We start from the raw sequence: 24,260 nt of genomic DNA on the forward strand, positions 1-24,260 counted from the left end.
GAACACCCGAGACGGGCGCGGAAGGACGGAACCCGAGGCTCCGCTCTCAGCCCAGGGCTCTGGGCGCGGCCAGCCTCGCCTCCCGCCCCCCCCCCGCTGCGGACCCAGCCCAACCCCCGACCCCGGCTCTCCTACAGGTGCGGCGCGGGGAGCTGGGGGCCGGGCTGGGGAGGCGGCGGGGGCTCAGAGCTCCCCGCGGGGCCGGAGCCGGAGGGGGCCGAGCCTGCGGACCGCGGGCGGGGGGCCGAGGGGGGAGCGAGGCTCGCGGGGGAGGAGCTGGGGGGGGAGCGAGGAGGAGCGGCGCGCGCGGGAAGGGGAGCGCGGAGCGGGAGCCGCAGGGCGCCCGCCGGGGCGGAGGGAGGCGGGGATCTCGAGGGCGCGGGCCGGGCAGAGACCCCGGGGCGGCGGGGCGGGCGGCGCCCGGAGCTCGGCGGGGGTCGCGGCGGAGATGCGGCGGCCGCCGGCGGAGAGACGTGGCGCTGCGCGAGGAAGCAGGACCCGGGCGGGCGAGCGCGGGGTCCGCACCTGCGTGGCCCGGAGCGGGTAAGCTCTCGGAGCCGAGTGCCGCCCGGGGTGGGCGCGCAGGGGCCCTGGCGGCTGCGAGTCCGGCCGCGGCGGCTGTCCCGAGGGCGCTGGGGCGGGGAGGGGGCGCCACGGCTTGGGGCCTCGGTGACCCGCGCGGCCCCCTTCTCGGCGCCTTCGGACGGGAAGCGCGCGCGCGCGCGCAGGACAGAGGGTCCCGGAGGACCAGTCCGACCCGCGGGGAGCGTCCGTGGGGGGCGCTGTCCCGGAGCCCCGGGGCGGAGTGGGGGCCGAGGCAGCGTCCGGAGACGGCTGCGGGATCCCAGGAGCGCATTCGGGGCACCCCACGCGGGGGCGACATCTGGCCGGGCGGGGGGCGCGCCCCTGGGTCGGGGGCTGTGACGCCCCCACGTGGCCCCGGGCGGCGGAGGGAAGCGGGGCGCTGCCCCCTGCCGGCCAGGTCGGGGTGCGGCGCAGCGCAGGGGCCGGCCCTTTGCTGAAGGGAGTTGAAAGAGCGTCCAGTGTGGAGCCTCGGTTTCCAGACCCGAAGCCCGGCGGGCCCGGACTCGCTTTGTGACCTTGGGCAGGTCACTGCATCTTTCCGAACTTCAGATTGCTCGTCTATCAAATGGAGGGGATACTTCTCCCATCCTGCACGATCCGTGGGAATAAAGGAACTGCTGTAAGGATGCCTTTTTTTAGACTGTAAAGTTCTGTATAAATCCTAGCTAATCACGGAATGTCAGAACTGGAAGGGCACTAAGAAATCTGCTTTGCTGCAGACCGGGAGAGTGGAGATTCGATCTCGCCCAAGGTCGCATTACTTGTAAGAGGATCTAAGACTTAGCCCTCTGCCTCACTGTTGAAGTTCAACAGTTCAGCGCAGGTGCTCTCCATCAGACTGACTGCATTAGCAAACCGGGCTTGGCTATTTACTAGCTGCCTGACCTTGGGAAAGCCCTTTACCTTTCTGAGCCATGGTTTTCTCCCATGTGAAATGAGTTAAGAATGCTGCCTTGCAGGCTTGCTTGTGCAAATCCAATGTGGTCATTGCTCAGCACAGCGCCTGGGCACTCAACAACTCAGCCATTAGCAGAAATCATTGCTCTGATTAGTGGGAGTCATCTCTCAATCTCTTCCTTGGAATTAGCCTCCAGTGTTTTCTGATTGAGCACACGTCTCTCCTCTGGACTGCACAGCCACTGGTCAGGGGCTTAGCCTTCCTCACAGAGACCTGGAGGGACTCTTTACTGACAGCAGCAAGCAAGGCGGCTTGGACAGCTGAACCTTCTCCAGCCTTTGGTCCTGTCCAGCAGGTGGGGAGAAATGGGTGGTCTTTACTCTGGAGGCATCCCAGAAGCCAGGATCTAGCCACCGCCTGGAAAGGAGGGGCTGGCCAGCTGGACCTGACTGGTAGGGCTTAGGGATTCCTCTCCTCCCCCATGGTGCCTAGTAACAGGCCCAGAAATACAAGGGTGCTTCTCAGAGTTTGTCAGATGCATGGCGGATAATGAGGGTGAACGGACAGGGTCATCTCTTCTCTCCTAGGCTGCAGATGCATGACAGTTCTTGGTTAAGTGGTGTGACTCTGAGCGAAAATACATTCTCAGAGCTGGGAGTTCCCGGGACCTGAGAGGTCCCTCTCATTGTGGATGGTTAGGGGTCTGGGGCGCACGCAGAAGGGCAGGGGTCTGCCAAGGTCACCGGTGTCCTCCAGCGAGCCGAATTCTACAGACATCGTTCAGTCTTGAACTTTCTCTCTGAGTAGCAGATGACACGGCTGACCCCTCCTTTCCTCTGGACACACTTCTGGCTCCTGCGATGTGGCGCTTCTTCATCTCTTCTTTTTGCAGGTTTATCCTTCTTTCTACAGCCATTAGCTGATCTACTCCCCCAGGCCCTCTGCTCTGCTCATACTAGACACTCTCCCTGGGTGTCTCACCCGCCCCCGCTGGCTTTAGTTACCACCTCTGTGCATGTGACTCATACAGATTTGTCCCCAGCACAGATCTCTCCTCAGGCTGCAGACCTATCTAGGTATTGTCAGCCTCGCATTGTTCTAGATGCTGGGGATACAGCCATGGTCTCGTCAGAAGGCAAGTTTTGGGAGGGGTAGGGGTGAGACAGAGAGGAGCAGAAAATACCAGATCAGGTGAGGTGCTAAAAGGAGCATCGAGCAGGATGATAGCCTAGAGAATGAGAGATACTTGATTATATTGGTCAGTCAGAGCTTTGCCAAGGAGGTGATATTTTTTTTTTAAAGATTTTATTTATTCATTTGACAGAGATCACAAGTAGGCAGAGAGGCAGGCAGAGAGAGAGGAAGGGAAGCAGGCTCCCTACTGAGCAGAGAGCCCGATGCGGGGCTCGATCCCAGGACCCTGAGATCATGACCTGAGCCGAAGGCAGAGGCTTTAACCCACTGAGCCACCCAGGCGGCCCAAGGAGGTGATATTTAAGTGTGGGGTGGGCAGCTGGTAAGAGACGAAGTCAGAGAGGTAGGTGTCTTGTGCAGCAGACAGTGTAGGTAGGGCCTTGTGGGCCGTGGTGAGGATTTCGGATTTTGTTCTGACACGGGAGCCACTGGAGAGTGCAAATGCTATTATTTCTTCTGGGCTCACTGGAGCCTTACAAAGGAGTTCTCCTATACTGATTGCCATCCTACTATGTCGTGGTCACTGGTGGGCCGTGGGAATAGGTAGCTAGCTCTTCAAAGAGCTTCCAGGCATGGGCAGGGAGAGGCACAAACAGACCTGGAGTCCGGAGAGGACTTCAAGGAGGAAGGTTTCACACCTGGTTCACCAGAAAAGGCTTCCTGGAGTAAGTAGCTTTTTTTTTTTTTTTTAAGATTTCATTTATTTATTTGACAGAGAGATCACAAGTAAGCAGAGAGGCAGGCAGAGAGAGAGGGGGAAGCAGGCTCCCGGCTGAGCAGAGAGCCCAATTCGGGGCTCGATCCCAGGACTCTGAGATCATGACCTGAGCTGAAGGCAGATGCTTAACCCACTGAGCCACCCAGGTGCCCCAGGTGCCCCAGGAGTAAGTGGCTTTCAATAAGGACTTCAGAGCAGAAGGCAGATGACATCAGGTATGCATGAAGGGGAGTGGGAAAGATTGTTTTTCCAGGCAGAGGGGAATCAGCATGAATCAGGACGTGAATGCCCCAGATGTGTGAGGGGAAGTCAGGGGAGAGGAGACGAGACTTGTAGGGAATTAGAGGTCAGGCTAGGGAGGAAGTCTGAGCTGTTCAGAGCAAGACCCTGGGTCTGCCCATGTATGTGCTGTGTGACCTTGAGCAGATTGCATGACCTTTCTGAGCCTCAGCCTGCTCAGACATGAAAGGGAAATAACTGGGTAATTGCTGGGGAAGAGAGGGGCGGGGGAGGATGCTGAGTGCTGCGGATAGGTGAATGGGAATGGGATTGTGCCTGCCAAGGAGGAAACAGGAGAGGCTGGTGTGGATGAGGAAGATGATGGCTGTATCGAGTTTGGGACCTCCCAAACTCCCATAAGTGGTGGAACGAGTGGACAAGTTTCAGCAAAGAGGTGACAGTTGAATTCAATCCTGGGAGTGAAGTTGCCTTTGGGTGGGTGGATGAGGGGTCCCCTCACAGAGGGCGCTGGGCTTCACGACACATGTATACCACTCCCCCCTCCCCTTGCAGAAATCAAGTCCAACAGGGAGACAGGCAATCAGCAAATGAGCCCCCTGCGGTGGGGAGGGGGGAGCAACCAGTTCCATCTCTTGGGTCCAGAGAAACCTCCAGAGAAGGTGGATCTGGAGATGAGAGGAAGGGTATTTCAGGTAGAGGGAATAGCCTGTGCAAAAGCTCAGAGGAGTGAGAGAACCACAGTGTTTTTGCAGAAGGAGGCCTCAGACATGCTGGAGGTGGGGTCTTCTGCTGAGTGCACACGAAGAGGAGTGGGAAGGACTGGACTGTGCGGCCTCTGGACAGGTCAGCAATGGGAAGTGAAGAAGGATTCAGGGCGCATGAAGGGAAAAGTTCTCCAAGGATTCTTCCGTCTGTGGAATAGCTGTCATCGGCCCCAACTCCTCTCCCCTGGCTGACTGCCTTTGTCCTCTAGCACTCCATTTCAAGGCTACTTTCCGAAGGGGTCTCAGGGTCACAGCAGGTCTCTCATACATTCCCAGGGCTCCCTTCATGCTCCAATGTCATCCTCAGTGATGTCTGTGGACCCAGGTTCCGGGAGCTTTTCCCCGGGGCCACCGGAAGTCTTCCGGGAACAGGGTCCACGTGTGCGTTGCACATCGTAAGGCTTTAAGCGAACAGCTGTGGAATGGATGAGGAAACAGGCTCAGAGAGGTCGAGCAACTTGCCCAGAGTCACAGAGCTAGTAAGTGGCAGAGCAGGGAAGTAAATTCAGTCTACCTGACTCTAAAGCTTGTGTTTGTAACACAGCTGGATTATGGCTCCCAGCAGGGCGAGCAGATGGTGAAGAACAGGTTTGGATACCATAAGCACTAACAAATCCAGTGTTTTCATTTCTAGGAAATGAATTCCTATTGTTCAAACCTTGTTTAACCAGTCTGGAGAAGACAGCATCTCGCTTGTCCTGAAAGTGGTTTATTCACTCCATCAGCTCAAGTGCTGTCTGGGGATCCAGAAGTGCAGCACGGGGGGGGGGGGGGGGGGGGGGGTGGTTAGGGGGGTGGTAGCAGCGGGGTGAGGTCCAGGACCTGGGGATGCAGCCCTAGAGGCTTCTGGCAAAGTGTGGTCTGCCCCTCCAGTCTGCTCCGAGAATCACTCCCCTAGTATGGAAACCCAGATGGAGGTGACTGGGAGATTGGAAAATGTCAAAAATGTATGGTGTGAGTTGGGCACAAGAGCCTCTGGATACTTCTGTCCTTAGTCTCAAGTTCCTGCTGCAAATGGGAGGCAGCAGAAGGAGCACTGATGGGAATCTGAAGACTTGGTCTCTGCCTATAACTCGCTGTGCGCCCTTGGGCAAGTATCCTGCCCTCTCTGGGCCTCTCTCCCTGTCAGTACCACAAGGGAGTTGGAGTAAAGGATTCCTGAGTCCTTCCTGCTCTGACACTCAGATATTCTTAAGTCCTGGCGCTGACTTTGCTGTTATCTCCCGCCGGTTCATTGCGGTGCATGGAGCAGCCGCATTTACCTGGGAGCTTGTCAGCAATGCCGAATCTCAGGTCCTGCTCCCGTCCCACGGAATCAGCACCTGCGCGTTTCCTAAGATCCCTAGGTAGCCCGTGGGTTCATTCCAGTGTGAGATGGGCTGCAGTGAGCGGCTGTTTCTGTCCTTGCTCTGGGCTGTGCTGAAAAGGCAGGTGGAGAATGGCGTGCATGCTTCCCCGGGGTCGGGGCCCACTCAGGTGCGAGTGGTGGAGCTTGGCATCGACCAGGTCCCCAGCAAAGAGTCTGTGAGTGTGTGCAGGCTTGCGCGGGCTATTTGTGCAGTGGAGGGCGGAGTGGAACACACTCACCTTTCCTGCGCGGTGGAGCAGGGAGGCGAGCAAGCCGGGTTCCTATCCTAGATCTGCAGGGCCTCAGCAAGCCACTTCTCTGAGCTGCCCTGGGCAACGGGAATAAAACCAGTCAAGACTGACTTCAGAGGGTGGGATCAGCCTTAAACGAGTGGATAAAGGAGACGTGCTGAGAACAGTGCCTGGCGCACGGGGAGCTCGTAATAGCGCCTGCCGTTACTTTGCGGTTACTGCTGTTGGAGTCGAGGACCGTCCCAGCCCCGCCCCTGGATTGCGGGAGTTTCCTGAGGACAGAGTCCCAAAATGACCCCTAGGGGGCGATATCACCCCCGTCGAGAACCCCTGGCTGGAGAGCACCACTCTGCGATAGAAACCGGAATCAAGCCACAAAGTAATTTTAGATTTAGAAAATTTAGAGGTAGCTGTGTTAAAAGGAGAAGGAGAAGAAAGAAAGAAGAAGAAGACGTGGGGAGGGGGGAGGAGGAGGAGGAGAAAGAAGAAGAAAGTGAAATGAATTTCACGTATGTTTTATTTACTCAATATGTCCAAAATATGATCAACTAACTGATAGAAAAAATTATTAGTGAGATGTTTTACATTCTTTTTGAAACTCTTTGAAACTCAGTGCGTTTTACACTCCAGCCCATCTCAGTGGCCACGTCTCAAGCCCTCAACGGCCACGTGCTATCCGATAGTGATAGTGATAGCTATCCGAGAATTTTTTAGCACTGGCTCTCATTCCCAGCTGTGTCAGATATTACCCACATGGCCTTGGGCTAGTCATTTCACCTCTCTGGACCTCAATTTTTCCATCTGTAAAATGGGGGTACTAAGTCTGTCTCCAAGCTGTAGTATGAGAGGCAGATGGCGAGAGTTTAAAACCCCTTTGCCCGCTTTCCCACAAGCATGGGAGGAAATCCGGTGAGTTGTCAACTGCAAAGCCTTTGTGTAAGGCTTAGTCGTTCAAGGTGGTCCCTTCCCTACTGAACACTGGTCATAACTCAGTGCAAAGCTGTAAGTAGGAATGTGTTGCCTTCTCAGACTTCCCTAGCTGTTGCAAAGGCCTGGAAAACAGGCTTCACCTGTCTTGGATTTTTTATTTTTTTTAACATTTTAATTATTAGAGAGAGCATAAGCAGAGGGGAAGGGCAAGGGGAGCGGGAGAGGCAGGCTCCTCAGCTGAGCAGGGAGCCCCAGTCAGGGCTCGATCTCAGGATCATGACCAGAGCTGAAGGCAGATGCTTAACCAACTGAGCCACCCAGGCACCCCAAACCCTTGCATTTTCAAGATGGAGACACTGAGGCACAGAGCAGGAACTGACTTATCTGAGGCCAAAGAGTTTATGGCAGAACGAAGCAAAGATCAGGGCTTCCCACTCTCAGGCCAAGCTCTGTTCTCAGCGCTCCTTCCTTTTGCTCTGGACCAGGTGTCTGAGCTCTAGGGGTTAAGTAAGCCATGGTCACTGCACTCAAGGTCCAGTGACGGAGACAGTCCAGCGTGGTTAGAGCTGTGGTGGTAGGAGTCCAGAAGCGGGGTATCTAACCCAAGCTGGGCTGGGGGGAGAAAGTTAGGGAAGGCTTCCTGGGGCGATGTCAGAACTTAGTCCTAAAGTGTGACTGCATTAGGCGACCAGAGAACTGAGCAGGGGATACCTTCCAGGCAGAGGACCCAACAGGGATGAAGGTTTGGAGCAGAAAGCAGCACTGGGGCTCAAGGCAGCAGGGTGCTAGCAGGAAGACTAGCAGATCTGACGGGTCAGGAAATGATGCTGGAAATGTAAATAAAGACCAGGTCGTGAAGGGTCTCTTAGACCAAGCTGGGGCTGAATCCCATGTGCCTTGGGAGCCCCTGGAGGACTGTAAAGAACTGAGATGGCCAGATTTTTAGTTAAAAGGAAGATTCCTGGTGTACCTTGGTGGCTCAGTCCATTAAACGTCTGCCTTGGGCTCAAGTCATGATCCTAGGGTGCTGGAATGGAGTCCTGGGTCAGGCTCCCTGCTCAGTGGGGAGTCTGCTTCTCCCTCTCCCTCTGCCCCTCCCCACTGCTCATGCTCTCTCACTCTCTTTCTCAATCTCTCTCAAATAAATAAATAAAATATTAAAAATAAAAAATAAATAAAGGAAAATTCTGGGTGTGATGTGGTGAGAGAATGAAGAGGGGGTAGGAGTGGCAGCAGAGAGCCCATTTAAGCCAGAGAAGATGCAGCCTGAAACAGGGCTAGAAGGGAGCGAAGAGTCAAGGCACAGTTAGATTTATGCAGTAGAACTGACAGAATTTAGTAATTCAGCAAACAAGGGGACTATATCAGCTATTGCCATGTAACAAACCATCCCCAAACTCAGGGGATTAAGAAGACATTTATTCCTACGAGTCCTGCATCTGGAGACTGGCTGATTTAATCTGAAATTGGCTGGACATTTCTGCTGGTTTAGCAGGGTTCACACAGGCATCTGCTGGTCTGCTGAGAGCCTCTGTCCTAGGCTGGCTTTCCCTGGGGGCAGTTGGCTGGAGTGGCTCTCTGCTCCATGTGTCTTTGCCTCCTCTAGGGACCGGTAGGCTCACCCCCACATGTGCTCATGGCAGTGGCAAAGTGTAAGCAGAAACATGCACAACCTCTTGAGGACTAAATTTGGAACTGGCTCACTGTCCCTTCTGCCTTACTCTGTTGACTACAGCTAGTTCACACTGAACCCAGACTTGAGGGACAAGGATATCTCCCCCTCCTTTTGACGGGTGCTGGTGGAGGCAGCATGAGATAGTAAAAGCACGGAGCTGAGCTGAGAAGGGAAATGGCACTGTGTAATCTTAGACAAGATATCTACCTCTCTGGACATCAGCAATCCCAGCCGATTGGGTTGGATTGCATCATTTAACATGTTCCTTCTAAATCAAGTTTGCCAGGGAGGGGCTGTTCATTATAACTAACCATGGAGCGTTTACTATATGGCTGGGCTTTTTGTTCAGCTCACTCAAACATAACCGCACTTTGAGGTTGGTATTGTTATTGTCCACACTTTCTTTTTTTAAAGATTGTATTTTATTTTACTTTTCTTTTTAGAGGTTTTATTTACTTGAGAGAGAGAGTGTACGAGCAGGGGAAGGGGCAGAGGGACAAGCAGACTCCCCACTGAGCGGGGAGTCCAACAGGAGGCTTGATCCCAGGACCCTGAGATCAGGACCTGAGCCAAAATCAGATGCTTAACTGCCTCAGCCATCCAGGCACCCCAGATTTTATTTTTTTTAAGATTTTATTTATTTATTTGACAGACAGGGATCACAAGTAGGCAGAGAGGCAGGCAGAGAGAGAGAGGAAGGGAAGCAGGCTCCCTACTGAGCAGAGAGCCCGACATGGGGCTCAATCCTAGGACCCTGAGATCATGACCTGAGCCGAAGGCAGAGGTTTTAACCCACTGAGCCACCCAGGTGCCCTCCAGATTTTATTTTTAGGCAGTCTCTATACCCAATGTGGGGCTTGAACTCACAACCCTGAGATCAAGAGTTGCACATTCCACTGAGTGACTCAGCCAAGCACCCCTCATCCCCATTTTCCATATAAAGAAACAGCGCAAAGAGGTGAAATGTCAAGCCCTGGGTCTTCCATCAGTGTAGGTCAGTTTTGCCTGTTCTTGAACTTCATGATGTTTGAATCACATGTGCTGTGTCATAATGTGCAGCTTCTTGGGCTCAACATGATGCCTGTTCTTTCTATGTGGTTGTGCATAGCAAGGAGCTGGAGTTCCTTCTCGCTGGTGCGTACTATTCTACTGCATGAGTCTGCAGCAGCTCATTTCTCTGCTCTACGACAGATGTCTGTTGGGATAGTTTTCAGTCTGTGGCTGTTAAACCGTGCCTGTGTAAATGATTCTTGCACAAGTGGTTTGGTGGACATACGTGCAGGTTTTTGTTGGTTATATGGCGGCGAGTAGAAGGTTTTGGTAAGAGGTTTAGCTCTTTTTAATTTTCTACATTTTCCAGATTTTATAATTAGAGAAACAGGTGAAGGATAGACTTGCTTGCAAAACTAATTAGAAGTCAGCTCTTGGGCTCAGATACAGACAGACAGACACACCCATGTTAATTCTTTTCCAGTTTTCTCCATATATATTACTTCACACTCACAACACCCCCAGAGAGGTAAACTTGATGCCCTGATTTTACAGAGGAGGAAACTGAGGCTGAGGGAGGTCCCATGCCCTGGAGAGGAGAGGGCCATAGCTGTGGATGCACTTTGTAAAATATAAAGCATTCCTCAGATTTGTGGAGAATGATTTCCCCATCCAGGGATCACTCAGCCATACCACACGGCTTCTAGAGAAAGCACAGACCCGGATTTCTCTCGGGGGCGGGGGGGGGGGGGTTATCCTACAGTAACAAATCTTTATCACAGAGCCCAGGGTTTTTTTCTTTCAAAGGATGAGACTGGCTTCTGAGGATACATTAAACCCATATATCCTCTTGGTTTCTGGCAAGGTTTTATGATTCTGTTAAAATAAAGATCCTTCAGAAAGGGAAGGTGACTAATCTTTATGCAAACCGAATGAGCCCTGGGTAGGAAGCCCTTGTTAAAAGGGCTACAAAGAGCCCCTGCTGTGGACCAGGCTCTCATCCTTCCCACTGAACTCACAGAGCAGTTCTGGGAGAAAGGTGCTATTACCCCAATTTACAGATAGAAGAAGAAAAGCCCAGGAGGTGAAATGACTTGCCTCCACCCCACAGTTGGGACTGTTTGGGGGAAAAGGAACTCAGTCTTATTACCACTTCCCAGGGTCCGTTGGACTGTTTCTCAGTCCATTTAAACTGACTCCACCGGGAAAAGCAGGAGCAGGTACCAGTGAGGATTCCTGGGTACAGAGGTTGCTCATGGACATCCAGGAATAGGAAGGAGTGCCATTGGATCTGGAAGCTTCCTTCCTCTTCCTCTCTTGGGACAGGGGGTTCCCCTGTCTCTCTGCTCTTTTCTCTGTCTACTCCCTTCTCCTACCTTTCTCTGCAGACCTGTTTTCTTATTTACTTATGGTTTTTCTGCTGCCCCCAAACCTGCCCTGGCCTTGGTCTTGGCCATGGCCAGATTTCAGCCTCGGGGTCCTTGACTCGCAGTTTGCACTTCCTCCGTCGTCAATCTTCCCAGCTGCTCGCAGTCTCCTTGCTAATTTCCCAGGAGAGAATCTGGTTGGCTCATTTGGGGTCATGTGTCCGCTGGTCCAATCAGCGATGCTCGGAAGTGGTCTGCGCAACAAACTGAGATTGACACCCTGCTTTTTCCCTCCCTCTCGCTGGAGAGATGCTAGAGCTGAGAGTATATGGTGTGGCTGGGGTCTGTGCGGTCTAGACTCTGCAGGGAGACACCACTGGGCTGAGGGGAGTCCTTGCTGGTGCTGCTGCGGTGGTTTATGGGGTTGCGTTCGACAAGGGAGAAGCTCCCTGGTATGGACGGTAGTTCTGACAGTGGCAGACATGACTCACTAAAATGCACAGGGATGGCTTGTTGGACAGTAGACAAAGGAGACCTCATTGCCTGCAGACCTGAATTTGGTTGGACATATTATAGAGAAACCAGAGAAGTCATCACTCACTCTGTCAGGCGTTTGGATCCATGGTCTTACCGGTTCTCCCCAAGCTTCTGTGAGGTCCAGATTATCAGCTCTGATCATGGAGGCAGTGCACTCCCAGAGAGCTTGCATGACTTGCCCAATGGCCATAGCAAGAAAGTGGAGCAACAGGAATTGGAACCTGATCCTACCTGACTTAAAATGTATGCTTTGAGGGGCACCTAGCTGGCTCAGTCGGTTAAGTGTCTGGCTCTTGATTTTGGCTAAGGTCATGATCTCAGGGTCCTGGCACTGGGCTTCCTGCTCAGCAGGGAGTCTGCTTGAGTATTCTGTCTCCCTTTCCCTCTTCCCCTTCCCCCGCTCATGCTCTTTCTCTCTCACAAGTAAATATATATATTTTAGGGGCACCTGGGTGGCTCAGTGGGTTAAGCCTCTGCCTTCGTCTCAGGTTATGATCTCGGGGTCCTGGGATCGAGTCCTGCATCGGACTCTCTGCTCAGCTGGGAGCCTGCTTCCTCCTCTCTCTCTCTCTGCCTGCCTCTCTCCCTACTTGTGATCTCTCTCTGTCAAATAAATAAAAAAATCTTTAAAAAAAATAAATAAATAAAATTTAAAAACATATATATATATATTTTTAAAAGATGTATGCTTTTAGCCACTGCCTGCCATCTTTGTATCCTCGTTACACTTGTCAAAGTCTCTATAGTTAGTACACATCGCATACATGATCTTACTGGAAGTATGAAACATCCTTTGGGGCAGCATACCCATGCTTATATTTCCATTTTACCAAGGAAAAAACTAAGGGTCCAAGAGAAGTCATGACTTATCCTTAGTTACCTGATGGTCCGTGGCAGAGCTGGGACCAGAACCCAGATCTTCTGGATTCAAATGTATCAACAGGTATTACTGCATCAAAATGTGTCCGTGTCATTGCTGGTAGTATGGTTCTTTTTTTTTTTTTTTTTTCTCAAATGTTCAAACTTGATTGTCTAAGAGAAATAATTACAAATATATCATTCCCTATAAAAATTATGTATTATAATATACATTCAGTTCAAAGAATAATCATCAACATTCATGTATCTACCACCACCTTAAAAAACTCCTGCACAATCTCATTCCTGCCTTTTTTCCCCTCCAGGGGTGACCACAATCCTGGATTTTATATTTAACATTTCCTTGCTTTTCCTTATGGCTTCACCAACATATATTTATGTCTCTAAACACTTTGTTTCTCCCTCCGTGTTTGCGACTTTGGCACTCAGTGTTGCTTGGGAAAAGCACCCACTTGAGTACAACTTTGGCTTATTGAGGTTGGCTTCTCCATGGGGCCCTGGCACAGGGATATGCCACATTCTACCACTCTCCTGTGGATGGATGTTTTGGTGGTTTCTAGTTGTTTCTAGTCCATGCCACGGTGACCATTCTTGTTCCTCTCTGCTGATGAACACAGAGAAGAACCTCCCTGTGATCCACACCTGGGAGCAAAATTACTGGGCCATGAGGTAATCATCGCATCTTCAGCTTTATGAGATAATATCAGAGTGTTTGCTAACAAGATTCCTCCTCTTTCCACTCTGCTAGTGGTAGGTGACAATTCCCGTTGGTCCACACCCTTACGGGGTGACGTGGCAGGATCAGATTTAAAACATCTTCCTTGTCTGCTGGTTGAATGTGCTATCTCACTGTTGCTTTCATTTGTATTTTTTTGTTTTATTATCTGAAGTGTGATAGGAGAGGCAGCTGCTTATAGAGCTGCAGTCTTTATCGCCAAAGGTAGCAGGATTGTGGGAAATTTCCCCAACCTTGTTGAGGGTGGGGAAGGACGGCAGGCAGGAGAGGAAGGAGAGAGCTTCAGAATCATGTGGCTTCCCTCAAAATTCCAGCCCAGCATTCCTGACCAAGGCAAGCTACCCTGTCCTTCCCAAGATGTCACCTACCAGCCTCCCAGGCCTCTCCGAGCCCACGCCTTTCACTGAGTGAGGTCATTGGAATGCCTGGAACCCAAGGGACAGCCACATGGATGGGTTTGTGAGGCAAGCGCACAGCCCTCCATAAGAAATGACTGCACCTGGTCTGTCTGGAAGGAAGAACATTCCAAACAGTCCAACCCAACTTCACATTTTCTATGTGAACCAAAGTGGGAGGAAAACTTCAGCCAGAGGTGGAGCATGGAGTGAGAGGGTCAGAGAGGGCATCATTTTCACCTATCCCTGTGAGGCCCAAACCAGTTTCACTCCTGGAAGCACATGTGCCTTAAGGCTTTTCTTCCAGGCAGTGTGGAGAAGAATGGAAATCTCAAGAATGACTCCAGACCCAGTTTTTCCACTTCCAGCTGGGTGACCTTGGGCAGATGACATCACCTCTCTGCTCACTTATAAGGTGGGGCCATAATGCCCATGTCACAGTGGGTGACTCTTGGCCCCAGGGCTAGCTCAGTGCCTGCAACATAGCAGGAGCTTTATAAAAGACATAATAATAATAATAATAATAATAATAATAATAATAATAATATCTTTTCAACTTTGGGAATGTTCTTGAGCAGGCTAAGATTAATATTGGTTTTCTTGGGGTGCCTGGGTGACTCAGTCACTTAGGTATCTGACTCTTGATCTCAACTCAGGTCTCAGTCTCAGGGTTATGAGCTCAAGACCTGCACTGGGCTCCATGCTGGGGTCAAGTCTACATTAAAAAAAAAACAAACCCCAACAGATTTGTTTTCTTTTTTTCTTTTTTTCTTTTTAAAGATTTTATTTATTTATTTGACGGGGAGATCACAAGTAGGCAGAGGCAGGCAGAGAGAGAGGGGGAAGCAGGCTTCCTGCTGAGCAGAGAGCCCAATGCCCCAGATTTGTTTTCTTAAATTGAGAATGTTTACCCTCCTCTAGGAAGATATATGTTTTTAAAGATTTTATTTATTTATTTGAGAGAGAGGGAGACAGAGAAAGAGCATGAGCAGGAGGAAGGGAAGAGAAAGAGGCAGGCTCCCCTCTGAGCAGGGAGTCGAGGTGAAGCTCTATCCCAAGACTCTTGGATCATGACCTGAGCTGAAGGCAGATGCCTAACTCACTGAGCCACCCAGGTGCCCTGGGAAGATACATTTTTTTTAAGCTGAAGTTCCCACAGTTTGAGGACTGGAAGAGAAACTATTGCATTGCTGTAGTTTAGTTTCTTTTTTTTTTTTTTTAAGATTTTATTTATTTATTTGACAGAAAGAGATCACAAGTAGGCAGAGAAGCAGGCAGAGAGAGAGGAGGAAGCAGGCTCCCCGCTGAGCAGAGAGCCCGACGTGGGGCTCGATCCCAGGACCCCGAGATCATGACCCAAGCCGAAGGCAGAGGCTTTAACCCACTGAGCCACCCAGGCGCCCCTGTAGTTTAGTTTCTTAATGGTTTAAAAATCAGTCAATCAACGGACACAGACTGAACTTTCCCAACAAGTCCCTGAGCCTCTGCTGAGTCAGATGGTAATGAGACTTGAGACTTGACATCGCTCAGTGTTTACTGGGTTTCAGAGGCTGGCCTTGCTAGGAGCAATGGAAGCTGTTGAGGCAGGTAGGGTGGCTGTTTCGAAGACAAAATCTGAGACTCAGAAAGGGGTAAGGCACTTGCCCAAGGTCATACAGGAGGGTGGGGAGAGAGGAGGGATTGGAGCCCAGATTGTCCTGCCCAAGCCAAGCTCCCCCCTGCACCCAGCTCCTCCCACCTCTTGTACCAATCCCCTCCTGAGCCTTCTCTGCTACCCGCCTCTGTTCTCTGTGCTCCAGCCAGCTGGGCTCTTTCCCAGGCCTTGCACTTTCTGACCTCTGGCCCTCTGCTCTTGCCTTTCCAGCCACCAGGAATGCCATCCTTCCTGACCTTGACTATTGAAATCTTAATGTAGCTACCCATTGGAGCTATATGCAGCCCTTAAGAATGATGTTATGGGGGGCGCCTGGGTGGCTCAGTGGGTTAAAGCCTCTGCCTTCGGCTCGGGTCGTGATCCCAGGGTCCTGGGATCGAGCCCCGCATCAGGCTCTCTGCTCCACGGGGAGCCTGCCTCCACCTCTCTCTCTGCCTGCCTCTCTGCCTGCTTGTGATCTCTGTCTGTCAAAAAAAAAAAAAAAAAAAAAAAAAAAGAATGATATTATGGGAACGACTGATGGAACAAAGTTCAAAATATATTAAGTTGCAAAACAAACAATGAAACAAATTCACATATAATTAGAATCACATTTTTATTTTATTTTTTAAAAGATTTTATTTATTTATTTGACAGAGATCACAAGTAGGCAGAGAGGCAGGCAGAGAGAGAGAGGAAGCAGGCTCCCCGCGGAGCAGAGAGCCCGATGCGGGGCTCGATCCCAGGACCCCAGGATCACGACCTGAGCCGAAGGCAGAGGCTTTAACCCACTGAGCCACCTAGGCGCCCCTATAATCACATTTTTAAAGTGTGTATATATAGATCTGCCTGGCCAGCTCCATCCCAGGGGGCTACCGGTAAGCCCCACAGTCTTCAGCTGGGGTCATGCCAGAGATAGGCCTTACACAGAGTGCCATCTGCTTTATCTTACCCCGATCATCTGTACCAGAAGCTCCAAGCTCCAAGAAACCTTTGGATTGCCCATGTCCCAAATACTGAAACCCAGATTCAAGCACACAGAAGAGAAAATGAGTCGTTAAGAATTTTTTGTGACAACATTGCCAGTTTCCATTTAGAAAGCTGAATATAGGGGCACCTGGGTGGCTCAGTAATTGGGCATCTGCCTTTGGCATGGGTCCTGGTTCCAGGGTCCTGGGATCGAGCCCCAGCATCGGGCTCCCTGCTCTGTGGGAAGCCTGCTTCTCCCTTTTCCACTCCCCCTACTTGTGTCCCCTCTCTCTCTGTATCTCTCTCTCTCAAACAAATAAATGGAATCTTTAAAAAAAAAAAAAGATTAGTTAAAAAAAAAAGAAAGCTGAATATATTTTCTGGAGTTGAACTTTCACCATGAAAAATGCTCATTGTTTTAATTTCTGCAATTAATTTCTCTGCTAACCAAAAGGTGTTTTTGTTTTTTGTCTTTGTGTTTATTTTAAGAATCATGCATGCCCACTCTAGGAAATTTGAAAAATTTTTTAGGAATAGAAGAAAGGGGGCCACTTCTTTGGCTCAGTGTGGGTGAGCATCTGCTTTCAGCTCAGGTCATGATCTCAGAGTCCTGGGATGGAGCCCCACGTCAGGCTCCCTGCTCAGTGAAGAACCTCCTTCTCCCTCTGCCTGCTTCTCCCCCTGCTTGTGCGTGCTCTCTCTCTCTCTCACTCTTGCTCTATCTCAAATAAATAAATAAAATCTAAAAAAAAATAATCGAAGAAAGGTCTCTAGGGAGAAATACATTGTAAAAATTTGGTATCTTTCCTGGTGACCTTTTTTTTTTTTTTTCTTTTTCTGTGCACGGAATTATTTTGTTTAGTTTTCATTGTTGCTGAGCAAATAGAATGATGGTTTCTGATTCATAATTTACAAAGCTGATTTCATGTATTTATAACAAGCCTGTGATGCTTCCAGAGGCTCTGCCCCCTCTGGGAATTGTGGGGGTGGGACTTGTTGCTCTCCCCTGTGTTCTCCTGACACTTTTGACAACGCTAGTTTCACTGTGTCACTGCTAGCACTAAGCAGTATGCTTTTAAACTTAAAAGAGTTCATCTCAAGTATCTCAATTGTCCTTCTAGAACCTAACTCTTGCCTTCTTTTCTTTTTTAAGTCCCAGAGCTCTGGACGTGTGCCCTTCTCGATGAATTCTCAGTGATCGGTTTGTTTTGCCTTCTCTAAGCTCATGCATACTTCAAGTCTTGGGAACCAGAATGTTTTGTCTGTTCAGGCTCAAAGTGATCAGTGGGACAGGAACCAAAGTTAAGTGCCTCATGATGTGTCAAGATGAACTTAGGAAAATGGTGAGCTGTTGACCGGACTACTTCTGAGAATCTGCTGGTACTTCTTTTCGTCTCTGGTTTTAAAAGCTCCCCAGAGGCAACCTGAAACCCAGACTCTTTCTTCTCAGAATAGGATGGGGGAAATTCCAAAGTTCTCATTAAACACATTTATCCCTCAAGGTTTGGAAGGAGCCCAAATGCCAAAAGTGAGAATCCCAAAGCACTGTCCACATTAGTGTGTGCTCCTGATAAATGTCTAACAAATTCAGCATGTGTCCTCTGGGCTTGAAGAGTTGCTGGGCGAAGTTCCAGAATAGTGAGACGTCTTGGGATTTATCTGGTTTAGGAAAGACCTTTAATTACCAGCTGTCACCTCACTGTCCTTCAAATAGTCAAGTCTTGAGGTCTTTTCACTGTGGGCCAAACTGATGGAGGGCCCCCACCAGTGTGAAGCAGAAGGATGACATTGTCCCATAGGCAAGACAACTGTGAAGGGAGCTGTGTGTGTCCAAGTCTGTGAGAAGAGAGAGCCACCTAGAATGTCCCCGCCAAACCAGTCCCTGGAAGGCCTTCTCCAGGAGGCCTCCAATAGATCCCTGAATGCTACGGAAACCCCAGAGGCTTGGGGTCCAGGGACACTCCGGGCCCTCAAGATCTCCCTTGCTCTGCTCCTTTCCGTCATCACAGTGGCCACAGCCCTCTCCAACGCCTTTGTTCTCACCACCATCTTCCTCACCAGGAAGCTCCATACCCCAGCCAACTATCTCATCGGCTCCCTGGCCATGACTGACCTCTTAGTCTCCATCTTGGTCATGCCCATCAGCATCGCCTATACCACCACTCGCACCTGGAGTTTTGGCCAAATCCTGTGTGACATCTGGCTGTCTTCCGACATCACGTGCTGCACGGCCTCCATCCTGCATCTCTGTGTCATTGCTCTGGACAGGTACTGGGCCATCACGGATGCCCTGGAGTACAGTAAACGCCGCACAGCCGGCCGGGCGGCCGTCATGATCGCCACCGTCTGGGTCATCTCCATCTGCATCTCCATCCCGCCACTCTTCTGGCGGCAGGCCAAAGCTCATGAAGAGATGTCAGACTGCCTGGTGAACACGTCTCAGATCTCCTACACCATCTATTCCACCTGTGGGGCCTTCTACATCCCGTCTGTGCTGCTCATCATCCTCTACGGCCGCATCTACGTGGCCGCCCGGAACCGCATCCTGAACCCACCTTCGCTCTACGGGAAGCGCTTCACCACTGCCCAACTCATCGCTGGCTCTGCGGGGTCCTCCCTCTGCTCCCTCAGCCCCAGCCTCCACGAGGGGCACACCCACACAGCCGGCTCCGCTCTTTTCTTCAACCACGTGAAAATCAAGCTGGCCGATAGTGTCCTGGAGCGCAAGAGGATCTCCACGGCTCGAGAAAGGAAAGCCACGAAGACGCTGGGGATCATCCTGGGGGCCTTTATCATCTGCTGGCTACCCTTCTTTGTCGCATCTCTGGTCCTCCCCATCTGCCGGGACTCCTGCTGGCTCCACCCCGCCGTCTTTGACTTCTTCACCTGGCTTGGCTATCTCAACTCCCTCATCAATCCCATAATATACACTGTGTTTAACGAGGAGTTCCGGCAAGCCTTTCAGAAAGTTGTCCATTTCCGGAAAACCTAGTCTTATTTGCGGGTGACTCTTGTGATCTGTTGCATCCTGTAACCCACTGGAATTGTCTTGTTTATTTTTCCTGAGATTTGGGTCCATCCTGATATGTTGGGTTTGGGTTCGACCAATAGAATTGTTCAGCGTTCTTCTTCCTGTTGTCTTCTTGACTTCTGTGCCACCCAAAGTGGGGCTGTTTTGTGAAGGGTGACAAGACTGAAGATTCCACTTAGCATATTTTCACGGCTCATCCATGTTGGGAGAAATGGGATCCCTAGGATTCCCCGTTGATTGAATTCAGATGAGAAGCTGTCCGACTCTAGAGAGAGACCCTAGGTTCAAATGGGAGACTTTCTGGTCTACCTAAGTTTTGTATGGAGCTCAGAGGAGGAGAGTATGTGAGGTTATGACCTGAGCTGAAAGAGAATTGGAGTCAGGGTGGAGAGTTCTCCATACAACGAGGCACCTTGATTAGAAAATAACAGGCAGGGGCACCTGGGTGGCTCAGTGGGTTAAAGCCTCTGCCTTCGGCTCAGGTCATGATCCCAGGGTCCTGGGATCGAGCCCCACATTGGGCTCTCTGCTCAGCAGGGAGCCTGCCTCCTCCTCTCTCTCTCTCTCTGCCCGTCTCTCTGTCTACTTGTGATCTCTGTCTGTCAAATAAATAAATAAAATCTTAAAAAAAAAAAAAGAACAGGCAGATCAGCTACCCTCTCCCCTTCCTCCTTCCCCAGGAGTTGCACCGCCTTAATGTTCTAAAGTTAAAACCCACTATCACCCTCAAAGACGTAGATTGACAGGCTTTGGACCCACCAAGCTTTGAGTGGGACACCATTCTGAATTTTGTTTCATGAATTTTTTTTGAATTATTTTTTTATATCCTGTTCTCATCAGAGATCTTAAGATGTTGAATCTTGTCAAATAAAAAGCATGAGATGTCATGGTCAGTGAGGTCTTTGGGTAATTTCCACCCCTCATCCCCAGATGAAACTTTCAATCCACTTCAGTCTCCACCATTTACTGTGCACCCACCAGGGGCCTGGCCCTGTACCAGTGTACTGGCATCTCCTCTCTCACTGGAGCCTCATCATAACAATGAAAGCCAGTCTCATGATGGTTAAAACTGAGCACCTGATGCCTAAGTTCAAATTCAATTACTACCAAATTCTAGCTGGGTGGCCTGGGGCAAGTTTTTGAAGACCTCCTTGCCTCACCCTCTTCAGCTGTAAAATGGGGATAATAATAGGTATGTTATTGTATAAAAGCAATACAATGCTTTGTATTGCCCCGCAATGTTTGTGGGGTGCCTACAATGTTCCTTGTGCACATTTTGTTGTTGGCTCTTTATCCCCAATTTACAGATGCAGTAGAGAAATGTTCCTATTGTTAGGGAAGATTTCATAAAGGGGGACAGCTCACCAAGAGCTGAGCCTTTGTGGCATGGGGAGCTGAGGAAGGGGAGATGAGATGGGATGAGTCCTCTTGGGGGAGATGGAGCAGAGCCGAGGAAGGTAGGCAAGGTCACACCAGGTGGAAGAAAGCAGGCACAGAGACGGGGAGGTCTGTAATGCTCAGTGGGGGGGTCTTTGGGCACAGAGAGAAGAATGAGAGCCCAGAATATGGGATATCAGGAAGGGAGGGAAAAGCGGGATACCAAAATGGGGAGTGGGCAGGGGCCCACAGAGGGGTCTTGTGTTGACCTTGAGGTTCCTGCTGGACATTTCACAGAGTGCTCTCGGGACCATCTGCTTTAGATCCAGCAAGCTTGTTAACATTGGATTTCTGGTCCCCGCCTCAGATCCATTAAATCAGATCTCCAACAGTGAGGCCCAGGAATCTGCATTTTTAAAAAGAGTTTGTTTATTTATTTGACAGGCAGAGATCCCAAGTAGGCAGGGAGGCAGGCGGGGGGCGGGATGGGGGGGAAGCAGGCTCTCTGCTGAGCAGAGAGCCTGATGCGGGGCTTGATCCCAGGACCCTGAGATCATGACCTGAGCCGAAGGCAGAGGCTTTAATCCACTGAGCCACCAGGTGCCCCATGGAATCTGCATTTTAAATCAGCCTCCCTCTGACTTCTTGCAGTAGATTATTTCTATCTCTCTAACATTTGGGAACCTCCATGTTAGTGTCTTGCTCCCCCTGTGAGGTCCTTCCCTGAGCCCAGAGACACCTCTCAGCATGCTCATTGCTCTCCCCTCCACCTGGCATGCCCTTTCCTACCTTCCTACTTGTGCTCTCTTTTCCATCTCCTCCATCTTAATTTGGGCCATCTTCCTGATCTGGGAAACATTAGGAATTCAGAGACAGGACAGGAAAGTGTTGCTCAGTGATTAGCTCAGGGAACACAGGCGTTGAAGTCAGAAATAGCCAGAATTGAATCCTAGTTCTGCCATTTATCAGCTGTGTGACGTAGGGCAAGTCCCCTGTCCTCTTTGTGCTCCAATTTCTTTATCTGTTAAATGGGGTTGTCAGTATCTAAGCCATAGGGTTTTATGGGGATTTAATGAGGTGGTAATTATAAAATGCTTTTCGCAGTGTCTGCCACATAAGTGCTCAGTAAAATGTCATCTGTAACTGTTTGAGAGCTTTGAGCCAATTACAAAGGGAGCTCAAAAGTCACCTCCTCAGAGGCCTTCCTTGACCATCTAGAACAAAAGTCGATAAACCTTCTAAAAGATGGCTTTATAGGGATGCTTGAGTGGCTCAGTCAGTTCAACCTCTGCCTTCACCTCAAGTCGTGATCCCACAGTTCTGGGATTGAGCCCTGCATCAGGCTCCTTGCTCAGCAGGGAGCCTGCTTTTCCCTCTGCCTGCTGCTCCCCCTGTTTGTGCTCTCTCTCTCTCTCTCTGACAAATAAATAAATAAATAAAATCTTTAAAAAGAAAACATGGCTTTATTGGGACATAAGTCATACACCAAATAATTAACCCACTGAAAGTATACAATTCAGTGCCTTTTAGTATAACCATCACCACAGAGTTGTAAACCATCACCACAATGAATTCATCACCCCAAAAGAAACCCTACACCCTTAGCCAACACTCACCAGCCTCGCTGACCCTAGGCATCACAGATCTATTGTCTGTCTCTATAGACTGCCTATTGCGGACATGTCACACAAACGGAATCAAACAATCTACTCTTTTGTGGCTGGCTTCTTTCATTTAGCATAATGTTTTCACAGCTCATCCATATGATTTATTTTAGATTGTATTTATTTATTTGAGAGAGAGAGAGCACTAGCCAGGGAGGTAGTCAAGCAGAGGGAGAAGCAGACTCCCCACTAATCGGGGAGCCTGATGCAGGGCTCAATCCCAGGACCCTGGGATCATGACCTGAGTTGCAGGCAGACACTTAGCTGACTGAGCTGCCCAGGTGCCCCCACAGCTCAACCGTATTAGAGAATGTACACTATTACATTTCTTTCTATTACCTGCTAATATTCGGTTGTATGTCTAGACCCCATTTTACTTATTCACTCATCCATCGATGGACATAGTCCACTTTTCCCCCATTATAAATAATGCTGCTGTGAACATTGTACAAACTTCTGTATGGACACATGTTTTTATTTGTGTTGGGCACACACCCAGGGATGGGATTGCTGGGTCATACAGTAACTCTATGTTTACCCTCTGTGGAACTGCCAGATTGTTCTCCAAAACGGCTGCTCCATTTTACGTTCCGATTAGCAGTGCATGAGGGCTCCAATGGGTTTACATCCTCATTGGTTTTTGATGATGTTCCTCATTTGTTTTTGATTATAGCCATTCTAGTGGGTGTGAAGTGGTATCTCATTGGGAAGGCAGACTGTTTTTTAAGGGCTGGATAGTATTTTCATCTTTGTAGATTCTATCATTTCTGTTATGATTATTCATCTCTGCCATTGTGGCACAAAAGCAACCATAGACAATATGTAAATAAATGAGCTTGGCTCTATTCCAATAAAATTTTATTTACTAGAATAGGTGCCAGCTTGGGTGGCTCAGTCAATTGGGCATCTGCCTTCTGCTCAGGTCATTATGCCAGGGTTCTGGGATCAAGCCCCCATGGGGGGCTCTCTGCTTGGTGGAGAGCCCGCTTCTCCCTCTCCCTCTGCTGCTTCCCCTGCTTGTGCTCTCTCTCTGCTGTCTCTCCTCTGTCAAATAAATAAAAAATAAAAATCTTCAAAAAATAATAATTTTTTTAAAAAAGCAAATACCTCTCCCCGTATCTACCTAGTCATTCTCTATCCCCTTTTCTGGCTTTATTTTATTTTATTTTATTTTTTACTGTACTTATTACTGATGATGATATGTATGTGTTAGTTTTGCTTCTTGTCTGTCTGCCACCTCTAGAGTGTCAGCTTGTTCAGGGCAGAGATCTTACTTGTCCTGTTCACTGTTCAATACCTAGTACACCTGTATTATGTATTATAGTACATAATACATAATAAATATTTGAATGAATGAAGGTATGAATTAATGGAACACCATTTCCAGGTTTACAAATGATTTCTCAAAAACTTCACCTTTAAAATTTTAAGACAGGTGACAGGCCCTGGAGCTGGAACCTCTCAGATCATGAGATCTGTTGTCAGACTAGATCTAGGTCAGAGTGTAGCTGATGCAAAGGTGAGTGAAGAGGCTGGGTGACCTCCGTGTCTCCAAGGAGCCAAGGCTGGGGCTGACCTCTTAGCCTGCACTCAGCCCCGCCCTTCAGTCCTTTTGTTCAGATGACCCCCTCCTCCCTAGTCTCCACACACTGACAGTCAAAGACAGCTTAGGAGAGAGATCAGCTGTTTTCTGATCTTTGTTATTACCTGAAAGCGGCCCTCTGGGGTATCATTACTGCACAGTAATTAGGCCACATGAAGGTCAAATTAAAAATAAACTTGTTTCCCATGACCACAGAGGAAGCCTGTATTTGAGGCCTTTCTCCTCCACGCCCCACTCCCCCAACATCCTTGTCATGCTCCTAATTCTTTCCCACTTAGTCACAAACACACGGCATGATACTGGTGATGGTGGGGGAGAGTGGAGCCTTGGCCAGGAGGGGACTCTGCTCATTTCTGATTGGAGCAACCTGGGCACCCTGGCGGACAGGGCAGGGTGCCCACCTAACACCTACTCCCGCTTCCTTGCCCACAGAACCCCGGATCAGCTCCAATGGCAATGTGGCCAACCCTCCCCCC

General features: G+C 49.9%; 2 protein-coding genes across 2 annotated transcripts; one reads left to right on the plus strand and one right to left on the minus strand.

Annotated features, from left to right (window-relative positions):
• Nucleotides 1-131: 131 nt before the first annotated feature.
• LOC125097420 (basic proline-rich protein-like) lies at nucleotides 132-2,399 on the minus strand. The gene is made up of 2 exons (XM_047724952.1): nucleotides 2,330-2,399; nucleotides 132-1,018 (listed from the first exon to the last, which is right to left on the minus strand). The coding sequence occupies exons 1-2, from the start codon at nucleotides 2,397-2,399 to the stop codon at nucleotides 132-134; spliced, it is 957 nt and encodes a 318-aa protein (XP_047580908.1).
• HTR1D (5-hydroxytryptamine receptor 1D) lies at nucleotides 422-19,597 on the plus strand. Its single transcript, XM_047726568.1, has 2 exons — nucleotides 422-543; nucleotides 17,263-19,597. The coding sequence occupies exon 2, from the start codon at nucleotides 17,971-17,973 to the stop codon at nucleotides 19,099-19,101; it is 1,131 nt and encodes a 376-aa protein (XP_047582524.1). The 5' UTR covers nucleotides 422-543; nucleotides 17,263-17,970; the 3' UTR covers nucleotides 19,102-19,597.
• The last annotated feature ends 4,663 nt before the right edge of the window (nucleotides 19,598-24,260 follow it).

The sequence above is a fragment of the Lutra lutra genome, chromosome 4, assembly GCF_902655055.1.
Source record: "Lutra lutra chromosome 4, mLutLut1.2, whole genome shotgun sequence".
Lineage (NCBI taxonomy): Eukaryota > Metazoa > Chordata > Mammalia > Carnivora > Mustelidae > Lutra > Lutra lutra.

Bases quoted from the DNA above. Each gene is read 5' to 3' on its own strand.
- HTR1D (XM_047726568.1), top strand. From the start codon at position 17,971: ATGTCCCCGCCAAACCAGTCCCTGGAAGGCCTTCTCCAGGAGGCCTCC.
- LOC125097420 (XM_047724952.1), bottom strand. From the start codon at position 2,399: ATGGCTGTAGAAAGAAGGATAAACCTGCAAAAAGAAGAGATGAAGAAG. The intron at 1,019-2,329 runs GTGTGTCCAGAG...AACTCCCTTCAG, and splicing joins CCACATCGCAGGAGCCAGAA to CAAAGGGCCGGCCCCTGCGC.